We start from the raw sequence: 17,446 nt of genomic DNA on the forward strand, positions 1-17,446 counted from the left end.
CTACAGTGGCTGGGAGCCAGACACTGGAAAAGCACTGAGAGGAGGGCTCAGCATACATACTTGAACAACAGGGCCTGTTGGGAAAAATGGGAAAAGGAGAAGAGAGAAGAATAGCCAGGAGATGGGCGGAAGAGGCATGAAGACAGGTGGGAAAATCATCAAGGATGAAGTAGGGGACCCGAGAAGGCCTGACCAGGATGGGAGATGCTGGAAGGGGTAGCGTGCTTGCTTCTCTGGTAGGATCAAAGGGTTGCAGCACTTTGCAGTCCCGTTTCTCAGTACAGTGGCACTAACTGCACTACATGCGAGCTCTGGCATCGGTCTTGGACCCTGGAGAAGACAGGAGAATCGAAAGCACAAGAAAAGGGGAGGAGGCAAAAGAGGGTGGGAGATGCATGAGGGAGTTCCTAGGGTGAGCTCTGAAGTGAGACAGGGAAGCCTACAAGGGGTTGAAGAGGAGGGATGGAAAGAGGGATGCATGGAAAAGGGTGATGGAGAGAAAGAGGACATACAGGATAGAGTGAGATGGGGAAGCCTGAAGAAAGAAGTGAGAGGTGGTGATGATGAAGGATGAAAAAACATAATGGGAGTCAGTACCAAGTGATGGTGGGAGATAAGGAAGCACAAGGTCAGGTAGGGAAATGGTCATACAGAAGAAAACAGGAGCCAAATGGAGAGATGGTGGAAGATGGGATAGCTTGAGGCAGGAGTGATGGAAGGAGTTAGGAAAGAATGATAAGCATGAGGAGGCAGCAGAGCTGGACTTAGGGGTGGATGACATACATTATTGCCCAGGGTGCTGTGGGCAGGGGGCTGCCAAACACACACACATGACCAGTTCATGCTCACAGCAACACAGCCAATCCCTGTGCTGGACAGGAAGAGCAGTGTCCAGCCCAGCCTATCCCCCACCTCCAGCTACTACTCAGGAGCCAAGTCAGGCACATGCAGGTAGGGTGGTGCCTGCAACAGTCTGCCTACTTTGCTTCTACACAGTAGCAGTGGTGCCTGCCTGCCTGCCTGGTGCACCATGCCACTCTGCCTCCCCTCCAGACTGTGCCCTGTACCCTGCTCACCTGCCTCTGCCTGCAGCAGTTCCATTGACTTGGTTGGGGGGTGGAGGGAAGCACTGAAATACAAGTTTGCCCAGGGCACCATTTTCCCTAAGGTGGGCCCTGTGTGACAGATGCAGTGGAGAATAATGACAGGAGATGAAAAAGGCTAAGGGTTAAGGGGTAGTAATAGAGGAAAAAGTGAGGAGCAAGGGTGACAGATGAGGAAGCACAAGTGGGTGCTATTTGGGAAATATGGTGGCTAAGAGGGAGCATGACAAATCGAGTCAAGGAGGTGTGAGGGCAGGTGAGGACACACAAAGGGGAGGGATGATAGGTGATAAAGAAGCAAGAGGGAGAGATTGGAAACAAGGAAGCAGAAAGGCATGGTCAACGGGGCATGGTGATGGGAGATAGGGAAGCTTGGACAGACAGTCAAATTGGATAAGTGGGACAGGTAGGAAGGAAATTGGAGGGAAATAGTGGAAAATGAGGAGTATAAAGAGTTGTGAGGAAGGGAGAGATGGTGGGACAGGAGGAAGCAGGGGGAGAGGCAGTGATGGCAGAGATGAGAAAGCACAGGGGTCTTGGTGAGGGCAATGGTGAGAGAGATGAAGCAATATAGGGAAATAAAACTGCCATGATATGAAGCATCAAGAAGATTTTTCAAGGAGGATAGATGGTAGGTCATGCAGGAGAAATGGTAGAACATGGAGAACACTGGGGAGCAGTGTGAAGAGAGGTGGGTAACAAAATCATGAAGCAGGAAATGGGAAAGCAGGGAGATAATCAGTGGGAAGCAATGGGGTGCAAAAATGGACAAGCGATTGTGAGAGATGAAGAACTATGAAGAGGTCACGGTAGACAGGAGGTGGGAAGTGAAGAAGAGAGAGAGAGAGAGAAGAGGAAATAAAACCATATGAGCAATATGGGAAAGAGATGTAAAAACAGGGGGGAAACGTGAGGGAGTTGTGGAAGATGGGGTTAAATGATGAAACATGGGAAGTCTGTGCGGAGAAATGGAAAAAACTGGAAAAGTATGAGAGGCAAAGTAGTGGAGAGTGATGATCCAGGTGATGAAGCACAAGGAGTTCAGTGGGTAGGCAAGATGGCAGGAAATGAGTAAGCATGCAAAGTACAGTGAGGCAGTCATGTCTAGTAGAAGTACTGGTGGAAGATGAGGAAGAACAAGGGGAAGTTGGACAAGAGATGTGGCAGCACAGGGAGGTCAGGGTGAAAAGATGGAAGGAGATGTGGTGCTCAAAAGTGGCGGGGCAGGGGTACATGGAGAAGAATAAAGAAGCATGAGGGGAAAGCATAAGTGAAGAATATGGCAGGAAGTGAGGAAATGAGAGGGAAAAGATAAAGCATTAAATGAGGAAGCAGGAAGCAAATTAAATGGGAGATATAAAATAAGGGACCTTGAGGGTGGCCAGTGGAGTGGAATAGGGAAGCATGACCTGGGGAAGGGAAGGGAGTAGAGGAGAGGAAGCCATATTGTGATATGGACAAACATGGCAGGATTTAGGGGGAGCAACTAGAAAAGATGAGGAACAGTGAGGATAGGTTAGAAAGTAAAGCTGGAATGAGAAAACAATGGTTTAAAATGATTATGAGAAAAGAAGTTCTAGGAGGGACGGGACAGTAATGGGTAAAGAGAGGGGAGCATGGCAGATGGGAAGCTTACAGAAGGACAGGAGGTGAAAAGGTAGGAGGGACAGAGTAGGTGCTGATGTTGTACAGAGGTGGGGCAATGGTGAGCAATGAAAAAATATGGCAGTTGGGGATGGTGGTGGAAAATGAGGAAGCACAAGGGGATTCAGCAGGAGAGTATTTGGGAGATGATGCAGGAGAAAGAGACAGAGAATAGATAGTTGAAATGGAGCAAAAGCAGAGACTGGGGAATGATACAGCATGAGCATGGAAATTGGGGGAAGCAAGAGGAAGGACTGGGAAGTTATGGATTATTGTAGGAGAGGTCAAGAGTGACTAGGAGGGAGATGGAAGCAAGATGGGGAAGCAAAGGCGAGAGAAAGGGAAAGAGAAGTGTAGTCAAAGGGAAGTGAAGGAGGAAGACAGAAACATGAAGGAGAAAAAGAGGCATGCTGGAGTGGGATGGAAATGCAGGAGGGTTTAAGGAAACAATGTAAAGAAAGGAACCAAACAGGAGACATAAAAGGATGGGAAAAAGTTGTGAGACGAACTGGCCACAGACTGAAGCATGAGCAGTAACCAATGTGAACTGCAGGAAGGTAGGGAAAAATAGAATGTAAACCAGGGTGAGTAATGGATGGAGTCAAGGAAGTAGAAGGAAAAGACTGGGGAGAATTACAGGACAGAAAGTTACAAGGAAGCATTGGAAAGGCAGCAAGATGGATAGCAACAGATGAGAAAGCCCCAAAGTGGGTCAAAAGTGAGCAATGGCAAGAGATAGGATACAGGATGAGAAAGAGAAGTGAGGAAATATTCCCATAGTCCCAGAGGAGAGATGGAGGGACATGAGGAAAGGGCAGAGCAGGGGAAGAGATAGAGATGAATGGGGAAGCAGGTGGGGTGTTGATAGAAACAATGGCAAGAACAGCACTGAAGAAAATTTGAGAAGCCAATTATGGTACAAAAGGAAGCACAAAGGGGAAATGGAAAGATGTTGGAAAGTGGAGATGGACAGATGTTGGAAAGTGAGAAGTGCAAGTGATTGCAGGATGTAAATCAGATGAGAGAGATGATAGCAGATGAGCCATTAAGTCTGGACTGCAAAAATGCATAATAATGGAGATGTGGAAGCACAAGATGTAGGTCAGAGTGAGGTCATATAGGGTGATGGGGAAGTCCAAGGAAGAGGTTGAACTTGATGGTTGGAGACAGGGAAAATAAGGAGGTTTAGGACACTGGTAATGGAAGAAACAAAGCATGAGGAGAAATGAGGAGACACTGGGGAGATGGGAAACCAAGAGGACAGAATGAGTGAGGTAATGAAGCTTAAGGAGGGAAAGAACAACTGGTGGAAGATGGAGAAATTGAAGAGGAAAGGGGCAAAGGTGAAAGATGGGTAGGTGTGGGGAAGGACTGGGACACTGACAGTAGAAGTGGAAGGAGACAGAGGAATGGACAGATAATGTGGAAGCAAGAGGAGCTTTGATGGGATGAGGCATGAGAAAAGGTTGGGTGATGGGGAAACACAGGAGGTAGTGGGAATAATAGTGACAGTTAGATAAGCATGAGTCGGGGTGGAGACAACGGGGGCAGGTGAAGAAGCACAAAGCAGCAATGCAGGAATGTGTGGAAGCATGAAGAGAAAAGGAAGGTGATGGTGCAAAGGAATGAAAAGGGTGGAGAGCCTGGGTGATTGTGAAAGATGGGGAAGCAGCCATAAGTGCTGGGAGATGGGGGAGCATAAGGAGAAAAAGAGGGCAATAGTGGAGGCTGGGGAAGCCAGGAGGACTAATGGAGGGAAATAACATGGGAGAAAAAGTAGATTGGGGAGAATTCGAGATGGAGTGGAAGACATGAGGTTCAGGGTTGGAGTAAAGAAAGAGAGGTAAGAAAGTATGGAGTATTCAGCAGGACAAACAACAGCTGAAATAGGAAGCATGAAGGGGAATCAAGGGAGAATGGTGGAAGAGCTAGAAAACAGAGGGAGAGCTGGGTAGGAGAGTGATAAAAGGAGAAATATGAGCAGGTCAGGCATGGGATAGAAGGAACAGAGATAAGAAATGATGAGGGTGGCTGGTAGGAGTAACTGCAGGCATAGCCCCTAGGGAAAACTGGGAGTAAATAAAGAGGAAAGAAGGGTCTTGGATGAGGAAACACAAGAGGGAGATAAATGAGAGGGAGTCAGGCAAGAGAGACGGCAGAGGAATCTTGTGAGGTCAGGGGTCAAGATGAGGACACACAGGGTGATGAGGAAGTACAGGGGCTTGCAAAAGGACAATTGAGAAAGATGGGGAAATATGAGAAAGGATTGTGAATTGATGGTAAGAACTGTAGAGCAATAATGGAGACTATTACAGAAATAATCTACGTAAATTCTTTCTGGAGATTATTATTAATGGAGATTATTACAGAAATACATAGGATTGGGAGCAGTAGTTGGACACGAGGAGTATTTATGAGTTGGGGAGATGGGGAAGGAGGAGAGAGGAGAAAACAGAATAGGTGAAGCACAAGGCAGGATGGGATGTTAGGAAGAGGTGATAAAGTGTAAGAAGGGTGAAGGGAGATGGGAGGACAAGACACAACAGGATGAGGGCGAAGCAATAGTGGAAGAGATGGAAAAGCACAGAGGGATTGGTTAATGGTAATAGATAAAAAAAGAACAAGGAGGATGGGAGATGGGGAAGCAGAAGTAATGAAGGTATAGGGGAGGTGGTGAAGTATGAAGACAAGGGTGGGAAGTGAAGCAGAAGAGGCACAATACAATCACAGAAGATGCGGATGCACAAGAACTGTGGTGCTGGGGAGATGGCAAAAACATGCAGGGGACGGGAACCAGTGGTAGGAGAGATGAAGAAGCAAAAGCAGGGCTATGTTAATGGTGATCGAAGAGAATGCAGAATGTAATAGAAGACTAGGAAGAATGAAGTGATCTGTGGGTGGGGGAGGTGAGAAAGCAGGCAAAGCGACTGGAGATGGTGATGGAAGGTGAAAAAGCAGGAATAGGGACAGGATGATCATGGGAAACGGGGAAGGATGAAATGGCCTAGGTAACAGAGATGAAAAGCATGAGGAGGGTTTGACAGCAAGGCCAGATGAAGCAGCACAAGAGACAGGCAAGAACAGGGAGGCATAAGAAAGGTGCGACAGAGATGAGGAAGCAGAAGAGGTAAGGGCAATTTAGGGAAGTGATTCAATGGGAGGGATGGGGTGATAATTGGGAAACACCAAACATTTCAGTGGGAGAGATTTTAGGAGTGCACCTAGTAAATCAGTCAATGAAAAATTGGCTGAAATGTAGAATAAGGGAGCTGAGGATAAATTTCAGTGAGACATGAGGGTTGGAGGAGCAATGGAGGGAAGTGGGAAACCTAAAGTGGACATGACTCTGAGGAACCATCGGGATGGATTATGGAGTTGCCCATAGTAAGAAACATCTGATGACTTAGGAATATAAATGAAAACATGGTGGTGAGGGGACAATGGGGGAAAAGCAGGGAGGGAAGCAGGCAGGCATGAGATTCAGCACTGGTGAGAACTGAAGAAAAGACTGGGGGAATTGGGCTTATTCAGTCTAGAAAAAAAGGAGACTGAGGAGTCTTAAACTACCTGAAGGGGGACTTGAAAAAGGAAGGAGCTAGGCTATTTTCAGTGGTGGCAGGTGACAGAACAAGGAGCAATGGTCTCAAGTTGCAGCAAGGGAAGTTGAGGTTAGATATTAGGAAGAATTTTCTCACTGGGAGGGTAGTAAAACACTGGTACAGGTTACCCAGAGAGGTGATGGAAGTTCCATCCCTGGGGGTTTTCAAAACCCAGCTAGAGAAAGCTTTGGCTGGTCTAATTTAGTTGGAGCTAGTCCTGCTTTGAGCAGGGGGTTGGACTAGATGACCTCCTGATGTCCCTTCCCACCCTCATTTTCTATGATTCTATAATTCTAAGTGAAGAAGTACAAGGAAGGATTAATGGGAGTGCTAGCAGGAGATTACAGAAGCATGGGAGGAGTTAGGCAAGAAAGGTGGGGGAAGTGACAGAACCTGCCTTCTGCATCACGCTGTGCAATATATGCAGCTTCTGCACATGACTTGGAGGAAAATGGAATGCAAGAGGAATGTAGGAGGTGAGAGGAGAAAGGGGAGGGGCTCGTGGGGTGATACAACTAAGTGAAGAAACGCAACGCAGAATTACGGAATGGAGAAAGGCACAGGGAAGATCAAGACAGGTCACTGGGAGCAACAAAGGGAAATGAGGGAATCTGGGGACTGAAAAAAATGACAGGAAGGGTAGGAGGTGAGAAAGGAGGAGGAGCTGTAGTAGAAGAAAAATGGGCAACAGGACAGGGTATGGAAGGAATAATGTAGGGAGGTGATGAAGCATTGAGTTGGGGAAGCACAGTGCAGAGAGCAGAAAAGGTGCAAGATGGGGAATCAAAGTGAGAGTGGGGTTGGGAGCAAAAAAAGAGGGAGACTGAATAATCTGGGAGGGATCATACAGCCACAGACAGGCATGTGAACTAAACAAAGGAGACGTGGATCAATGAGGGGCACTGAAGGAAGCAACAGAGGAAGCTAGATGGCTGTGAAGGGCACTGGGGGTAGTGAAGGGAAACAGAAACAGATTCATCGAAAACATTTGAAGGAAACAGGCAAGATGACTAAAGGACAGGATTTGGAGAGAAGTGGGGAGCCATTGCTGGGGCTGAGGGTACAGAGTCCTTGTGGCACTCGGGATGTGTCAAATGGATTCTAAGTACATAAGGCCACAGAGGCAAGTATGTATATGCAGAATGGGTGTATGGTGGTATGCACTTCAGGTTTAGGTGGGGACAGGGCACGCATCTGCACAGGTGCATGCACGTACACGAGGGACCCTTATAGAGCTTAACCCTCTGCATCATGCTGTTACACTCCTCCATCAGCGCTCATGGTGCACTGCACTATACATAGTGTGTCAAGTATCAAGTCCAGCGATCACAACTACAGCACTACTGGGTGCACAGAGCCTGTATGCTAGGACCATGATCCTGCACTCTTTGAGGAATGGTCTGCTTGGGGCTTTGCTTGGCGACTTGGGTCTATCCATTCTTACAGCTCACTTGAACCAGCAGGCAATGTGTTGTGAGGGAGTTGGGCCTCACCCTAAGGGCCACCAGATGATATCAGGTTGGCAAAGGAACAGCAGCTGAGGAAGAGGTTTCTCAAGCCTGGATCACTTGATAACAGTATTTAAGACCAAAGGATGGATGGAACTAACCTGCAACAGGAGCAAGTTGTGTGCCTCAGTGGCTTTTCAGCTGTGACCCAGCCCAAAACTGGTCCAAGCACAGGCCACAGGAAGTAGATGCTGGAACCAGGCAGAAAGTGGCAGATGGAAATCTGCAGCATCTTGATGACCTTAAAACTAGCTTGTGCATTGGGAGCAGCCAGGCTAGGTATGTTGCAGGTACAAAAGCTGGCTGACCCAATTACAGGGTTACTTGGGATAGGGGCTGTAAGCTCTGAAGGCTTCTAAATTTGGGCTAGGAGTCAGAGCTCTAGACAGTTGAAACCTCTGAGAGCATTTCTAGACAGTGTAGGGCAGCACCATCCAGGGACAAAACACACCTATTGCTCCTGAACCAACTGAAGTGTAACTGGTAGCTGTGTAACTGGGGTGTGTACACAACATCACCCTAACATGGCTGCACTCCTGCTAGTTTGGCAGTTAGCAGGAACAATGCATGTCAGCGTGGCAGTACCTCATGCTCTACAGATAGACCCAAAGAGGTGGTGGTAAAGGTGCCTTCTTCCAGCCCCACCCTCAGCTTGCTTGGGCCCTGTCCTGATGGGCCATCTTGTGGGACAGGAAAAGATGTCAGACTCTTTGGCTTCTGTGCCAAGGCTGCCCAAAATGGGATATATTTCTTCCACATGCAGTGCCGGAGTTGTGATGTGAACCCGTGTCCTGCTAGGAACTGGGTCCCAAAGCTGTCAGAACCAATGTGAAAGGCTCCAACTCCCATTCCCCGCCAGTGACAGCTTGGGGCATCACAAAGTTCAGCACTTACTGCTGCAGCGGGGAGCCAGGCACATTGGTGAAGAACCTCCTCTGAGAGGTTTCAAATACATATGAATTTGGAAAGCAGCAACTGGGAAGGCTCCATGATAGGCTCCTTGCTTTTGAGACAGAGTGGAGCAGTTGATCTTCCCTAAATGGCTTCCCTAGCAGAGAGTTCTTATGTGCTTTGCAATTCACCCAGTGTAGAGCAAGGTTTAGTCTCAGTTGCATTCTGGCTATTGAATAGCTGCTCTATTGCTTCTGCTGGGGCTGCCTGGAGTTGAGGTAGTAGCACAAATGGAAAAGCAAGGCACCATGCTTTTGACCCACCAGCCTGTGCCACCTCAGTTATTGCTTCTAACCCAGCAAGGCAACTTCAGCTCAGCATCCAAACGTGCAATGGGCTGCACCAAGCTCAACCCCACTGCAGTGCTGAGTTGTTGTGGCCATGCAGCGGCAGAGAAAAAGCAGACCCCAACCTACAAGACCCAGCTCTTAGCATTCACATAGGAATGGAACTAATTTTAAGAGTGGTCTCTGGCTTCTTTGTCCTGGCTTATCTTGTGGGTGGCTTGGGAGGAATGGGAGCCCTGGTGCCTTTCAGACAGAGTCTGTGAAGGAGTCAGGATGAAGACAGCCAGCTGCTCTGTCACTCTAGCCCTCTCCTAATGAAGGTTTTTTCCTTACAAGGCTGGGCAACTCTGGCTGCTCCTAAAGCAGGGGTGGCATATGCAGACTGCTCTTCCCTACTACTAAGTTTATGACAAATCTCCAATAGTTAGAGCACAGCTTCAAGGTGACTTGAAAGGGAAGGGAAGTTCCTAACACTGGGTAGAAGGCAGAGAGAAGGGTTCCCAGAAAGAATTTTGCTTTTCTCTGGGAGTTAGAGGGCTGTGTGGGGTGAGGGAACTGACTGGAGGGGTCAACATAGAGTCTTGCACTGTCCAGACACAGAGAACGCATCTCTGGGGTTGAGTTGAGGGTTCCTAGCCCCTTTATTTTCTGAAGTACAACAAGGAGGCACATGATACAGATGAAGTATGGAGCAAATTAGAAAGCCCCGCCATCAGAAGCAGAAGAACTGTTCTTCATGTGAACATGGGGCTATGCTAGAGGAAGGGGAGAGTAAAGAACCCAACCTTGGAAACCTGAGGGCCATTGAGAGAAGATACAAGAAACAGTAGGCAGCTGCCAAGAGATCTTTGGCTAGAGCACTCCCATGCCTTTCCCTGGCCCTGAGCTTCCCACAGAGGCAGACATTTTGCATGGGGCTGAGTGATCACAGACACTAGTGCTGCCATGAGGGTGACCAGGGAAAAGGCTGCAATGCTGTGGGTGAAGCAGAGACAGAGCTCTACCCTTTGTGAGACAGCTCATTAGTCCCACATGGAAGGTCTGTAAAGACAGCAGTTCCCAGAGGGCAGCTCTCTTCTCACACACACAAAACACAGGGAAGAAACATAATCAAGTGAGAAGAATGGGAATTCAAGTGAAATCATAGTTTTCTACTACAGACACACAGACTCTTCCCTCCTGGGAAACAGGACATGGATGTAACCGAAGGTATAGGAAGTGATGGTAGCCAGATATCAAACAATTTTCAGAATGGGGTGGCCCCCGAGGTCCCCAGCTGAGTGCCACTCAGAACTTTTGGAGACTTTGTTCTCTCTGCTTCAAAGCAAGAAGTTACTCTGTGAAAGGCTGCACATTACACGCCCCAACCCCCCACAGTTCAGAGCTGCCCGGGCACCTCCTTGCAACCTACAATTGACTTTGCTGAGACAAGGCATTGTACCTTGAAGCATGTTTGAGCTAAAAGCTGTATCCTAGCCACAGAACTGGTCCTTAATTCCCCCATAGCAGAAACGCCTGGCATTGTTATTTACAGCATAAGACAGAACATACAAATATTACAAGTAATTCAAAGGCATTGTAAAAATGAAAAACCACATTCCAAAAAGTAGAGGCTCTTTTAAAAAAAAATCTAGTCATCAATTAAAATGCTAAAAGTTTTCCCAAACGAAAGTATTTACAGCATGAGTTACCAACCACATTAATAACACTGTCCCAGCCCCTCCTGGAAGGACCCCAACCCCAAGCTCTACAAACACATGCAAAAATTAGCAAGGATCACATGAAAACTAGGCTCCAATAGTTTTGGCTTACTGAGTAGGGTGAACAATAAGCTGCCTACTTTGTGTTCTGCTCCTCAGGTGAGGGCATGCCCAGACACTCTCTGGATATGCCAACAGAAGGCGACACCAGGAATCACCCAAGTAGAAACACACTGAATCTTTTGTGTAGTCTAATGGTAAGAGAGGCACACAGTAACACACAGATGTTGCTGGAGGACAAGACATGGCCATGGTGTAGCATGCACCCTGCCTGCGGTTGCAGCAAAGCCACGTGGGAGAAAGAGTAGCAGCTTCATTTACAAGGTCTCTCAGTGAATGGATCCATGTGGAGCAGCAAGCAGGGGAACAATTCACACATAATGGGAGTAGGCAGTTGAAGACATCTACTGGTAATTGCTCTCCAGCCCCTAGAGTGCGGGGCTGTAACACATGAGAATGCAGGTTCTGGGTGGGCTCATTTCCACAGGTTTGGTCTACACCTCTTACAACTATTATCTACTCTTTGCATTAAATCCAATAGTCTCTATCTGGCAACAGAAGATGCTTTCTGCTCTTTTCCTAAGCAGTGCACATTGAAGAAAGTGCCCTAGCAGGCAGCAGACAGGTAACTGGGCTTCATTAGCACATAAGGCAGCTGGCATTGTATTTTTAGAATGAGAAATCTGTATTAGCAGTGTGACTTAATAATGTGCTAAGGCCCTCCTGAGCTCACGTGAATCTCTCAACTACCATGGGCATCTTGTTTTCTATCCTGCCATCTCCTCCCCCTCCAATTCCAAATTCTGCTCACTAGCAGGCTGCAGGATTTAAATGTCAGCCCTCAGAACCTGCAATCTCTTAATCCAATTGGTGTTTTTATTTTAGCATCTATCTCCCCAAATTGGCTAACTGCATTTTTTTTTTTTTAAAGTCCTTCATTTTAAAAAAAAAAATCAGGGTGATTTGCCCCCACCTCCACCTCATGTTTAGCACAGGCCATAAGGGCAAACCAAAAAATAAGGGATATCCTCAAGCAAGTACCATATTACATGGTGTTTAAGTCAGGTTTTGAAGCCCAATTTTGGGGTCTTAAAAATCAATTTCTACTTATACACTGTGCCACATCAAAAAAAAATCAGGCACAGGGTTGTGCTCACTGCTCAGGTGGCACGGCCCAATCTCCTGCAAGCGGTGCTGCCTGGGCCATGCCAGTGCTGCTCGCAGGTGATGGAGCCACACCAGCTGAGTGCTTAGCCTAGCACCACTTACTGAGGATGAGGCAGCGCCAGCCATGCATTGAGCCCAACCCAATCCTCTGCGAGTGGCACCAGGCTCAGTGTTCACCACTAGCAGCAGACAGGGCCAGGCTTGGTGCTTGGGTGGCACAGCCTCATCCTCTGAGAGCCCAGTGCCACTCACAGAGAACAGAGACAAGGCCGGGCTTGGTGCTCAGCTAGTGCAGCCCCATTCCCTGCCAGTGGTGCTGGTGTGGCCAGGCTCCGCACTGCCTGCAGTGGACAGGGACAGGCTCAGCACTTGGCTACTGCAGCTCTATCCCCTGCAAGTGATGCCAGCCCCCACTTATACACCATGCCTATGAAAATCCTTACCTTTCAAATTGGATAGCCAGGGGTTGACTTATACACAATGTTGACCTATACACCATGAAATACGGTAACTAAAATAGCCCCAAGAGGACAAGCAACCACACAGTCTGCAGAAGGTGTCAGCCACAGGGACAGGGGTCCCCAAGCAGGGAAATACATCCTTCCTGCAAATAAACACAACCATCATTAAGGAACTGCTGATGGGCCTGAATTGTGTTGTTCAAAAAACTGAAGCAAAACACTTCAAAGGTCTCTCATGGATCCCTTGGAACAAAGTGGGGCGAGCAAAGAACGTACTGCTTACATTCATATCATAACAATTCACCCCATATGCAGCGTCTCCCTCTAAGTTACCTGCAACGTTGGTGGAAAGGCAAAATTAACAGAATGTGCCAAGAACAGTACTGATTAAACGAATAAGAAACGGACTTCAGAGATGAAAGAGTAGAGGCGGGTGCTAGAAAGGTGATGGAGGCTGGAGGGGAAGCAGGGTCACAGTGCAGCAAAACATCTGGAATTCAAGTCGGATTAAGTCAGCTCTCTTCACATGTCCAGCTCAGTAGGGCTTGGGCTAGTCTAAGCACTGCCAGGAAAAAGGGCTTTTCTCTCTCAGCCAATTCCTCTGTCAGCCAGAACCACATACCCAGGGATATCTACTGGGCTTTCCTAACCCCAGCAGGGCACACACTGAATTCAGGGAAAAGGCTGGGCCATGCCATGGGGGAACAAAAGGGTATCAGAAGTGTCCCCGTGGAGAAATTTTAACCTGCCTATATATTTGTTTGAAGAGAGGTTGCCAGAGAGCAGGGTTTGTTGAAAACCATCTCTCCACGTTCAGTTTAAATAAGGGTGTGGTCATATGCACAAGTCACTATGAGGCTATGAACTTAGTATATGCTGGTGTCAGCTACCTCACAATTACTGTCAGGCAGTTACTATGGCATAGCTGATGTGCTATAAATTCATGTTCCAGCTCAGGGGAAGCCAACCTGTGACATGTGTGCCACAAGTGACACGGGTAGCTTCTGTGTGACATGCAGCAGACTGGAAAAGGGGCCAGCAGCACAACAGCAGATAAGACATGGAGCAAAAAGCAAAGCAGGCATGAAGCACAGGGCAGAGAGCATAAAGAGCAACAAATCAGGCAGGGGGAGGGGATCAGAGCGGCATTTGGGTAAGTGCCAGGCTAGTTTGCAGCCAAGGTTGGCCCCCACTGCTGTAGCTGTTGCATACCTCACAGTGACTTGCTAGTGTGTTTTTACCAGAATAGCTTTGTAATGCTGGGGATGGGGTGATAAATCTGGTAGCTTTTCTTAGATGCTCACATGGTCAGAATTCAGGAGCTGGCTTATGAGCACTACACATCTGAATTAAGGGGACAAGGAGCTTTGCCTGTGGTACATCACTGGTACTGGAGCACTGAGGAACAGCCTAGCCCTATCTTACAGTAGGTATCTCCAGCACAACACTGTTGTACATGGAGGCTGCAACTTGGAATGTCCCAATCAAAGGAGCAGGAGTTGAAGATTCCTGGAAATGGATTCAGCTGCAATATTAAACAGCATAGGAAGGCAGGCTGGCAGGTCTGTGCTTCATGGCATGCTGGTAGCACTGTGACTGCTGATGCTGAGGTGGAAGGGAAACAGAAAGGCTTCTTCCGTTTCCCTTACCTGCACCCAGCAAGGCAGCCTGTTGTGCAAGAAGTGGGTAGTTGAGCTGCAGCTTCCTTCCATGACCAGAAAATGCTTCTCCAGAGTCATTGGGACCTTCACAGGCTGATACCAGTCTGGCAGGGAGGGTGGGAACAGCCCTATGGTGAAACCCTGCCTTTGCCCAGGGGACAGACATGCTTAGTGAAGGCTGATAAGAGCATCAAACAAGTCCAGATTGATTATCCCTGACTCGTCCTTCAGGGACTCACTCAAACCTGTGCAAAGTGGGTGTAAAATGCTACTGGTTCTGGAGCTCTCAGAGAGGGATAAGCTGAGAGAAGCTCCCTGTAGTTCTCTGTGCCGTGATCCATTTGCTTTCAGTGCCCTCACTGACAAATGAGCCTAGGCCTGGCACAGCACCTGCCATTACTGCCACTTATAAGGCTTTGGGATTTTTAATTACAGCTTGCTAACAAGGTGTGGCTTGAGTGATCCCCAAGCCACCACCTTGCGGTGAGCTTAACTTGATGCCACATTAAGTGCGGCAAAATCAGGAGTTGCTTGGCCAGGAGCTTAAGAACAGACTTGGTGCTTGATCCCTGTTAGCACAGGCCACAGTGGTCAGGCTGATAGCTCAGGGGTGTCTGTCAAGCTATCTGTCAGGCTGATGGCTCCCTTAGTGACTGTGCTCACTACATGCTTAACTCAAGGCCAGGGCTGACTATACCAAGGCACTACCCAGTGGCCCTTGAGTAGTAACTGCACCGGCACAAAGCCAATGGATTACCTCTGTCTGGAGTAACCCCTTGGTCCATAACTATTACCCTAAATCTTAATACCTCCACTCACCACTGTGGTATCTGATCAGCATTAGGGACCAGAAGGCAACAGGCAAGTAGAGTAAACCCAGCCCCCATAGGGGGGATGTGGTCAAGAGTACAGCCAGCTTTACAGACAAAGGTGGAGCTGATCAGGAAACGAGTGAAGGTGCCCACGGGGGAGAAGTGTGTGCTGTGCTCAGTACCTGTTGGGCAGAAGCATGGGTCCTTCAGCAGTTGCTTCAACTTGAGTTACATCTCGGCACCCAAAATGTTCAGGGAATGCCCGAGTTCCAGCTGTGGCACCAAAAGCATCTGCCCCTTTAGTGACACATCATGCACACACTTGCCCCCAGCATGTCAGATCAAACATTCCTGACTTTTTTGGACACAAAAACAAGCTGCAGGCTAAGAACACTAATAAGTGACCCCTTAAGACCTCTACAAATTGCATCATAAACAGCGTACCAATAAGTATCAGTGATAAATTAGAAACTAAAAGAGCCTTCTGGAGCACAGCCAGCGCAATTGTCCTGGGGAGCTGATCACCTCTGACAGGAACTGGAACCTTTCAGGAACTGTTACTGGCATGAACAGCATTTGGAGTAGCACTGAGTACCAAAACAATGATGGGGTACAACACTGCACTCACTGAAGGCATGGCAGGGAAGGAAAGGAGCCCAAAAGATATTCATGGCTCATCCAAGTGCCAGCATGTCAACACCCTGTACCTAGCACTTCAGGTACAGTATAAAGAAGGCTACCCAAGCTCTGTATTTACTGCTGCCTAGACGTCCACCTTCTGATTGGCCCAGCTTCCCCCCCCCCGCATTTAGTTGCACATCTTGGGGTCAGGCTTTCAGAAGTCAGGTGGTTGCAAAGCTTCTGCAGCCAAAATCCCCAAAGGTGGCCAGAGGCTAAGGCAGCAGCTGCAGTCCTGATGCAGGTTTGCATTCTGTTGGTAAGCCCAAGAGCTTTCACTTGGAGCACCCCAGGGGGGCAGGGCTAGCTGCTGTTTTGTGTAGAAGCCTTTCTGTTCCATGGGGTGGGGGAGGGAGAAGGAATCCAGCATTGTTTTGGTGACAAGGGCCTGAATATGCCCTCTCCATGAACCCGGGGATCCTCCTCTCTCTGCAGCTTTCCAGCACAGGAGCAGGCACCTGCTGCAAAAAGGGTGATGCAACAGTGTTGCAATCCAAATCCAGCTTGGATGTGCTCAGCAGTCCCCACATGCAGCAGGAAAGGAGGATGTGGCACTGTCTAAAGCTGTCTGTTAAGGGGGGTGCCGGTGACAGACTCTCTGAAGGGGGCGCTCCCTGAAGACAGAGCCCCCGAGTGCCTGTTTCAGTCGCACTGGGATGGGAGATGACACAGACAACAGCTTCAGTAGGCTTTATACAGTGAGCCCCAGTTTCCCCACCCTCCCCACAGCCCTGCCCGTGAACAGCATCATCAGCATTACTGTGGCACTGTCTCTGGCTGCTGACCAATCTGCTCTCCCAGCAGCAACCCCTCTCCAGGACTGGTATGAGCAGCAGCGGCAGCAGCATAGATCCCAGAAGTCCCTGGCGCCAGAGGGTCTTTGCAGAGGCCACTGCAGGACTGCAGCTGTCTGAGCCAATAGCCCAGGTCAGGCAGGGCCCATCTCTTCATTCTTCCTCTCAACACAAACAGACCACTGCCAGGGAAGGAGCTGCACTGGCCCAAAGTGGGAGCCCTCAGGGAGCAGGTCTCTGAGGAGCCTGAGGGGCTATGGAGATGGCACAGTGATTCCACATCAGGCTCTGGGGGCTCCTCTCTTTCCTGGAGACTGTCCTCCTACTGGCAGGGCCCACAAGGTTTGCAGATTACTTCCTCAATGAAAGGAACCACCCACCCCAGCGGGGCTTCCCTGCAGTCCCCTGGAACAAGTCCACACGTATTGCTGGGAGCCTCATCCTCCTCACTGTAGTGCAGCATCTGCTTCTTAAGCATCCCCTCGATTAGGGGACAGTTAGGAGACAGATGGGTCTGTGCCTGTGTCTCAGAGAGGGGCCCCTGGGCCCCCTGCTCAGCTTTCCCAGGGCACAATCAGTCCCACTGGCTGCAGAGGAGCTGGTGGAGTCAGGAAACACACTCTTTCATCAGGACAGTTGAAAGCAGACATACTGCACAGCCCAGTCCCCACTGTCCTCACTCACTCAGGGGCCCTGCCTTCTCTTCTGCCCGGCTGGCCTCTGAAGGATGCAGTTTGCACTTGGAAGGGGAGTGACGAACAGTGGAGCGGGATGGCCGGGCAAAGCAAGAAGTGAGGGACTGGGAGCTGCAGTCACATGCTGTGTCCTGCAAAGAGAAAGTGGGGAAGGATTAGGAAGGAACTGGGCATAAAGAAGAGCTGCAGGTAGGGCTGGCCTCATACCCACCCCCAGACACATCAACTCCTCAGGCAGGCACAGGGTTAGCAGTAGGCTAGTATTCCTATTACCTATGTTGTGGTAGCCAGAGGCCCCATTTTGCTGGCAAGTGTAAGCCCAGAGG

General features: G+C 48.9%; 1 protein-coding gene across 3 annotated transcripts in view; it reads right to left on the reverse strand.

The window, feature by feature from the left end:
* Window positions 1-384: 384 nt before the first annotated feature.
* Window positions 385-17,446, reverse strand: part of MTCL2 (microtubule crosslinking factor 2) — a 126,639-nt gene continuing 109,577 nt past the window's right edge. For all 3 annotated transcript variants that reach the window (XM_090020710.1, XM_090020709.1, XM_090020708.1), the window contains one exon: window positions 385-17,251. In XM_090020710.1, the coding sequence (XP_089876836.1) occupies window positions 17,102-17,251 (150 nt within the window). In that variant the 3' untranslated portion in view covers window positions 385-17,101. The remainder of the gene's footprint in view (window positions 17,252-17,446) is intronic.

This window comes from Crocodylus siamensis, chromosome 10 (genome assembly GCF_052110815.1).
Source record: "Crocodylus siamensis isolate JL-2025a chromosome 10, ASM5211081v1, whole genome shotgun sequence".
In the NCBI taxonomy this organism is placed as follows: Eukaryota; Metazoa; Chordata; order Crocodylia; family Crocodylidae; genus Crocodylus; species Crocodylus siamensis.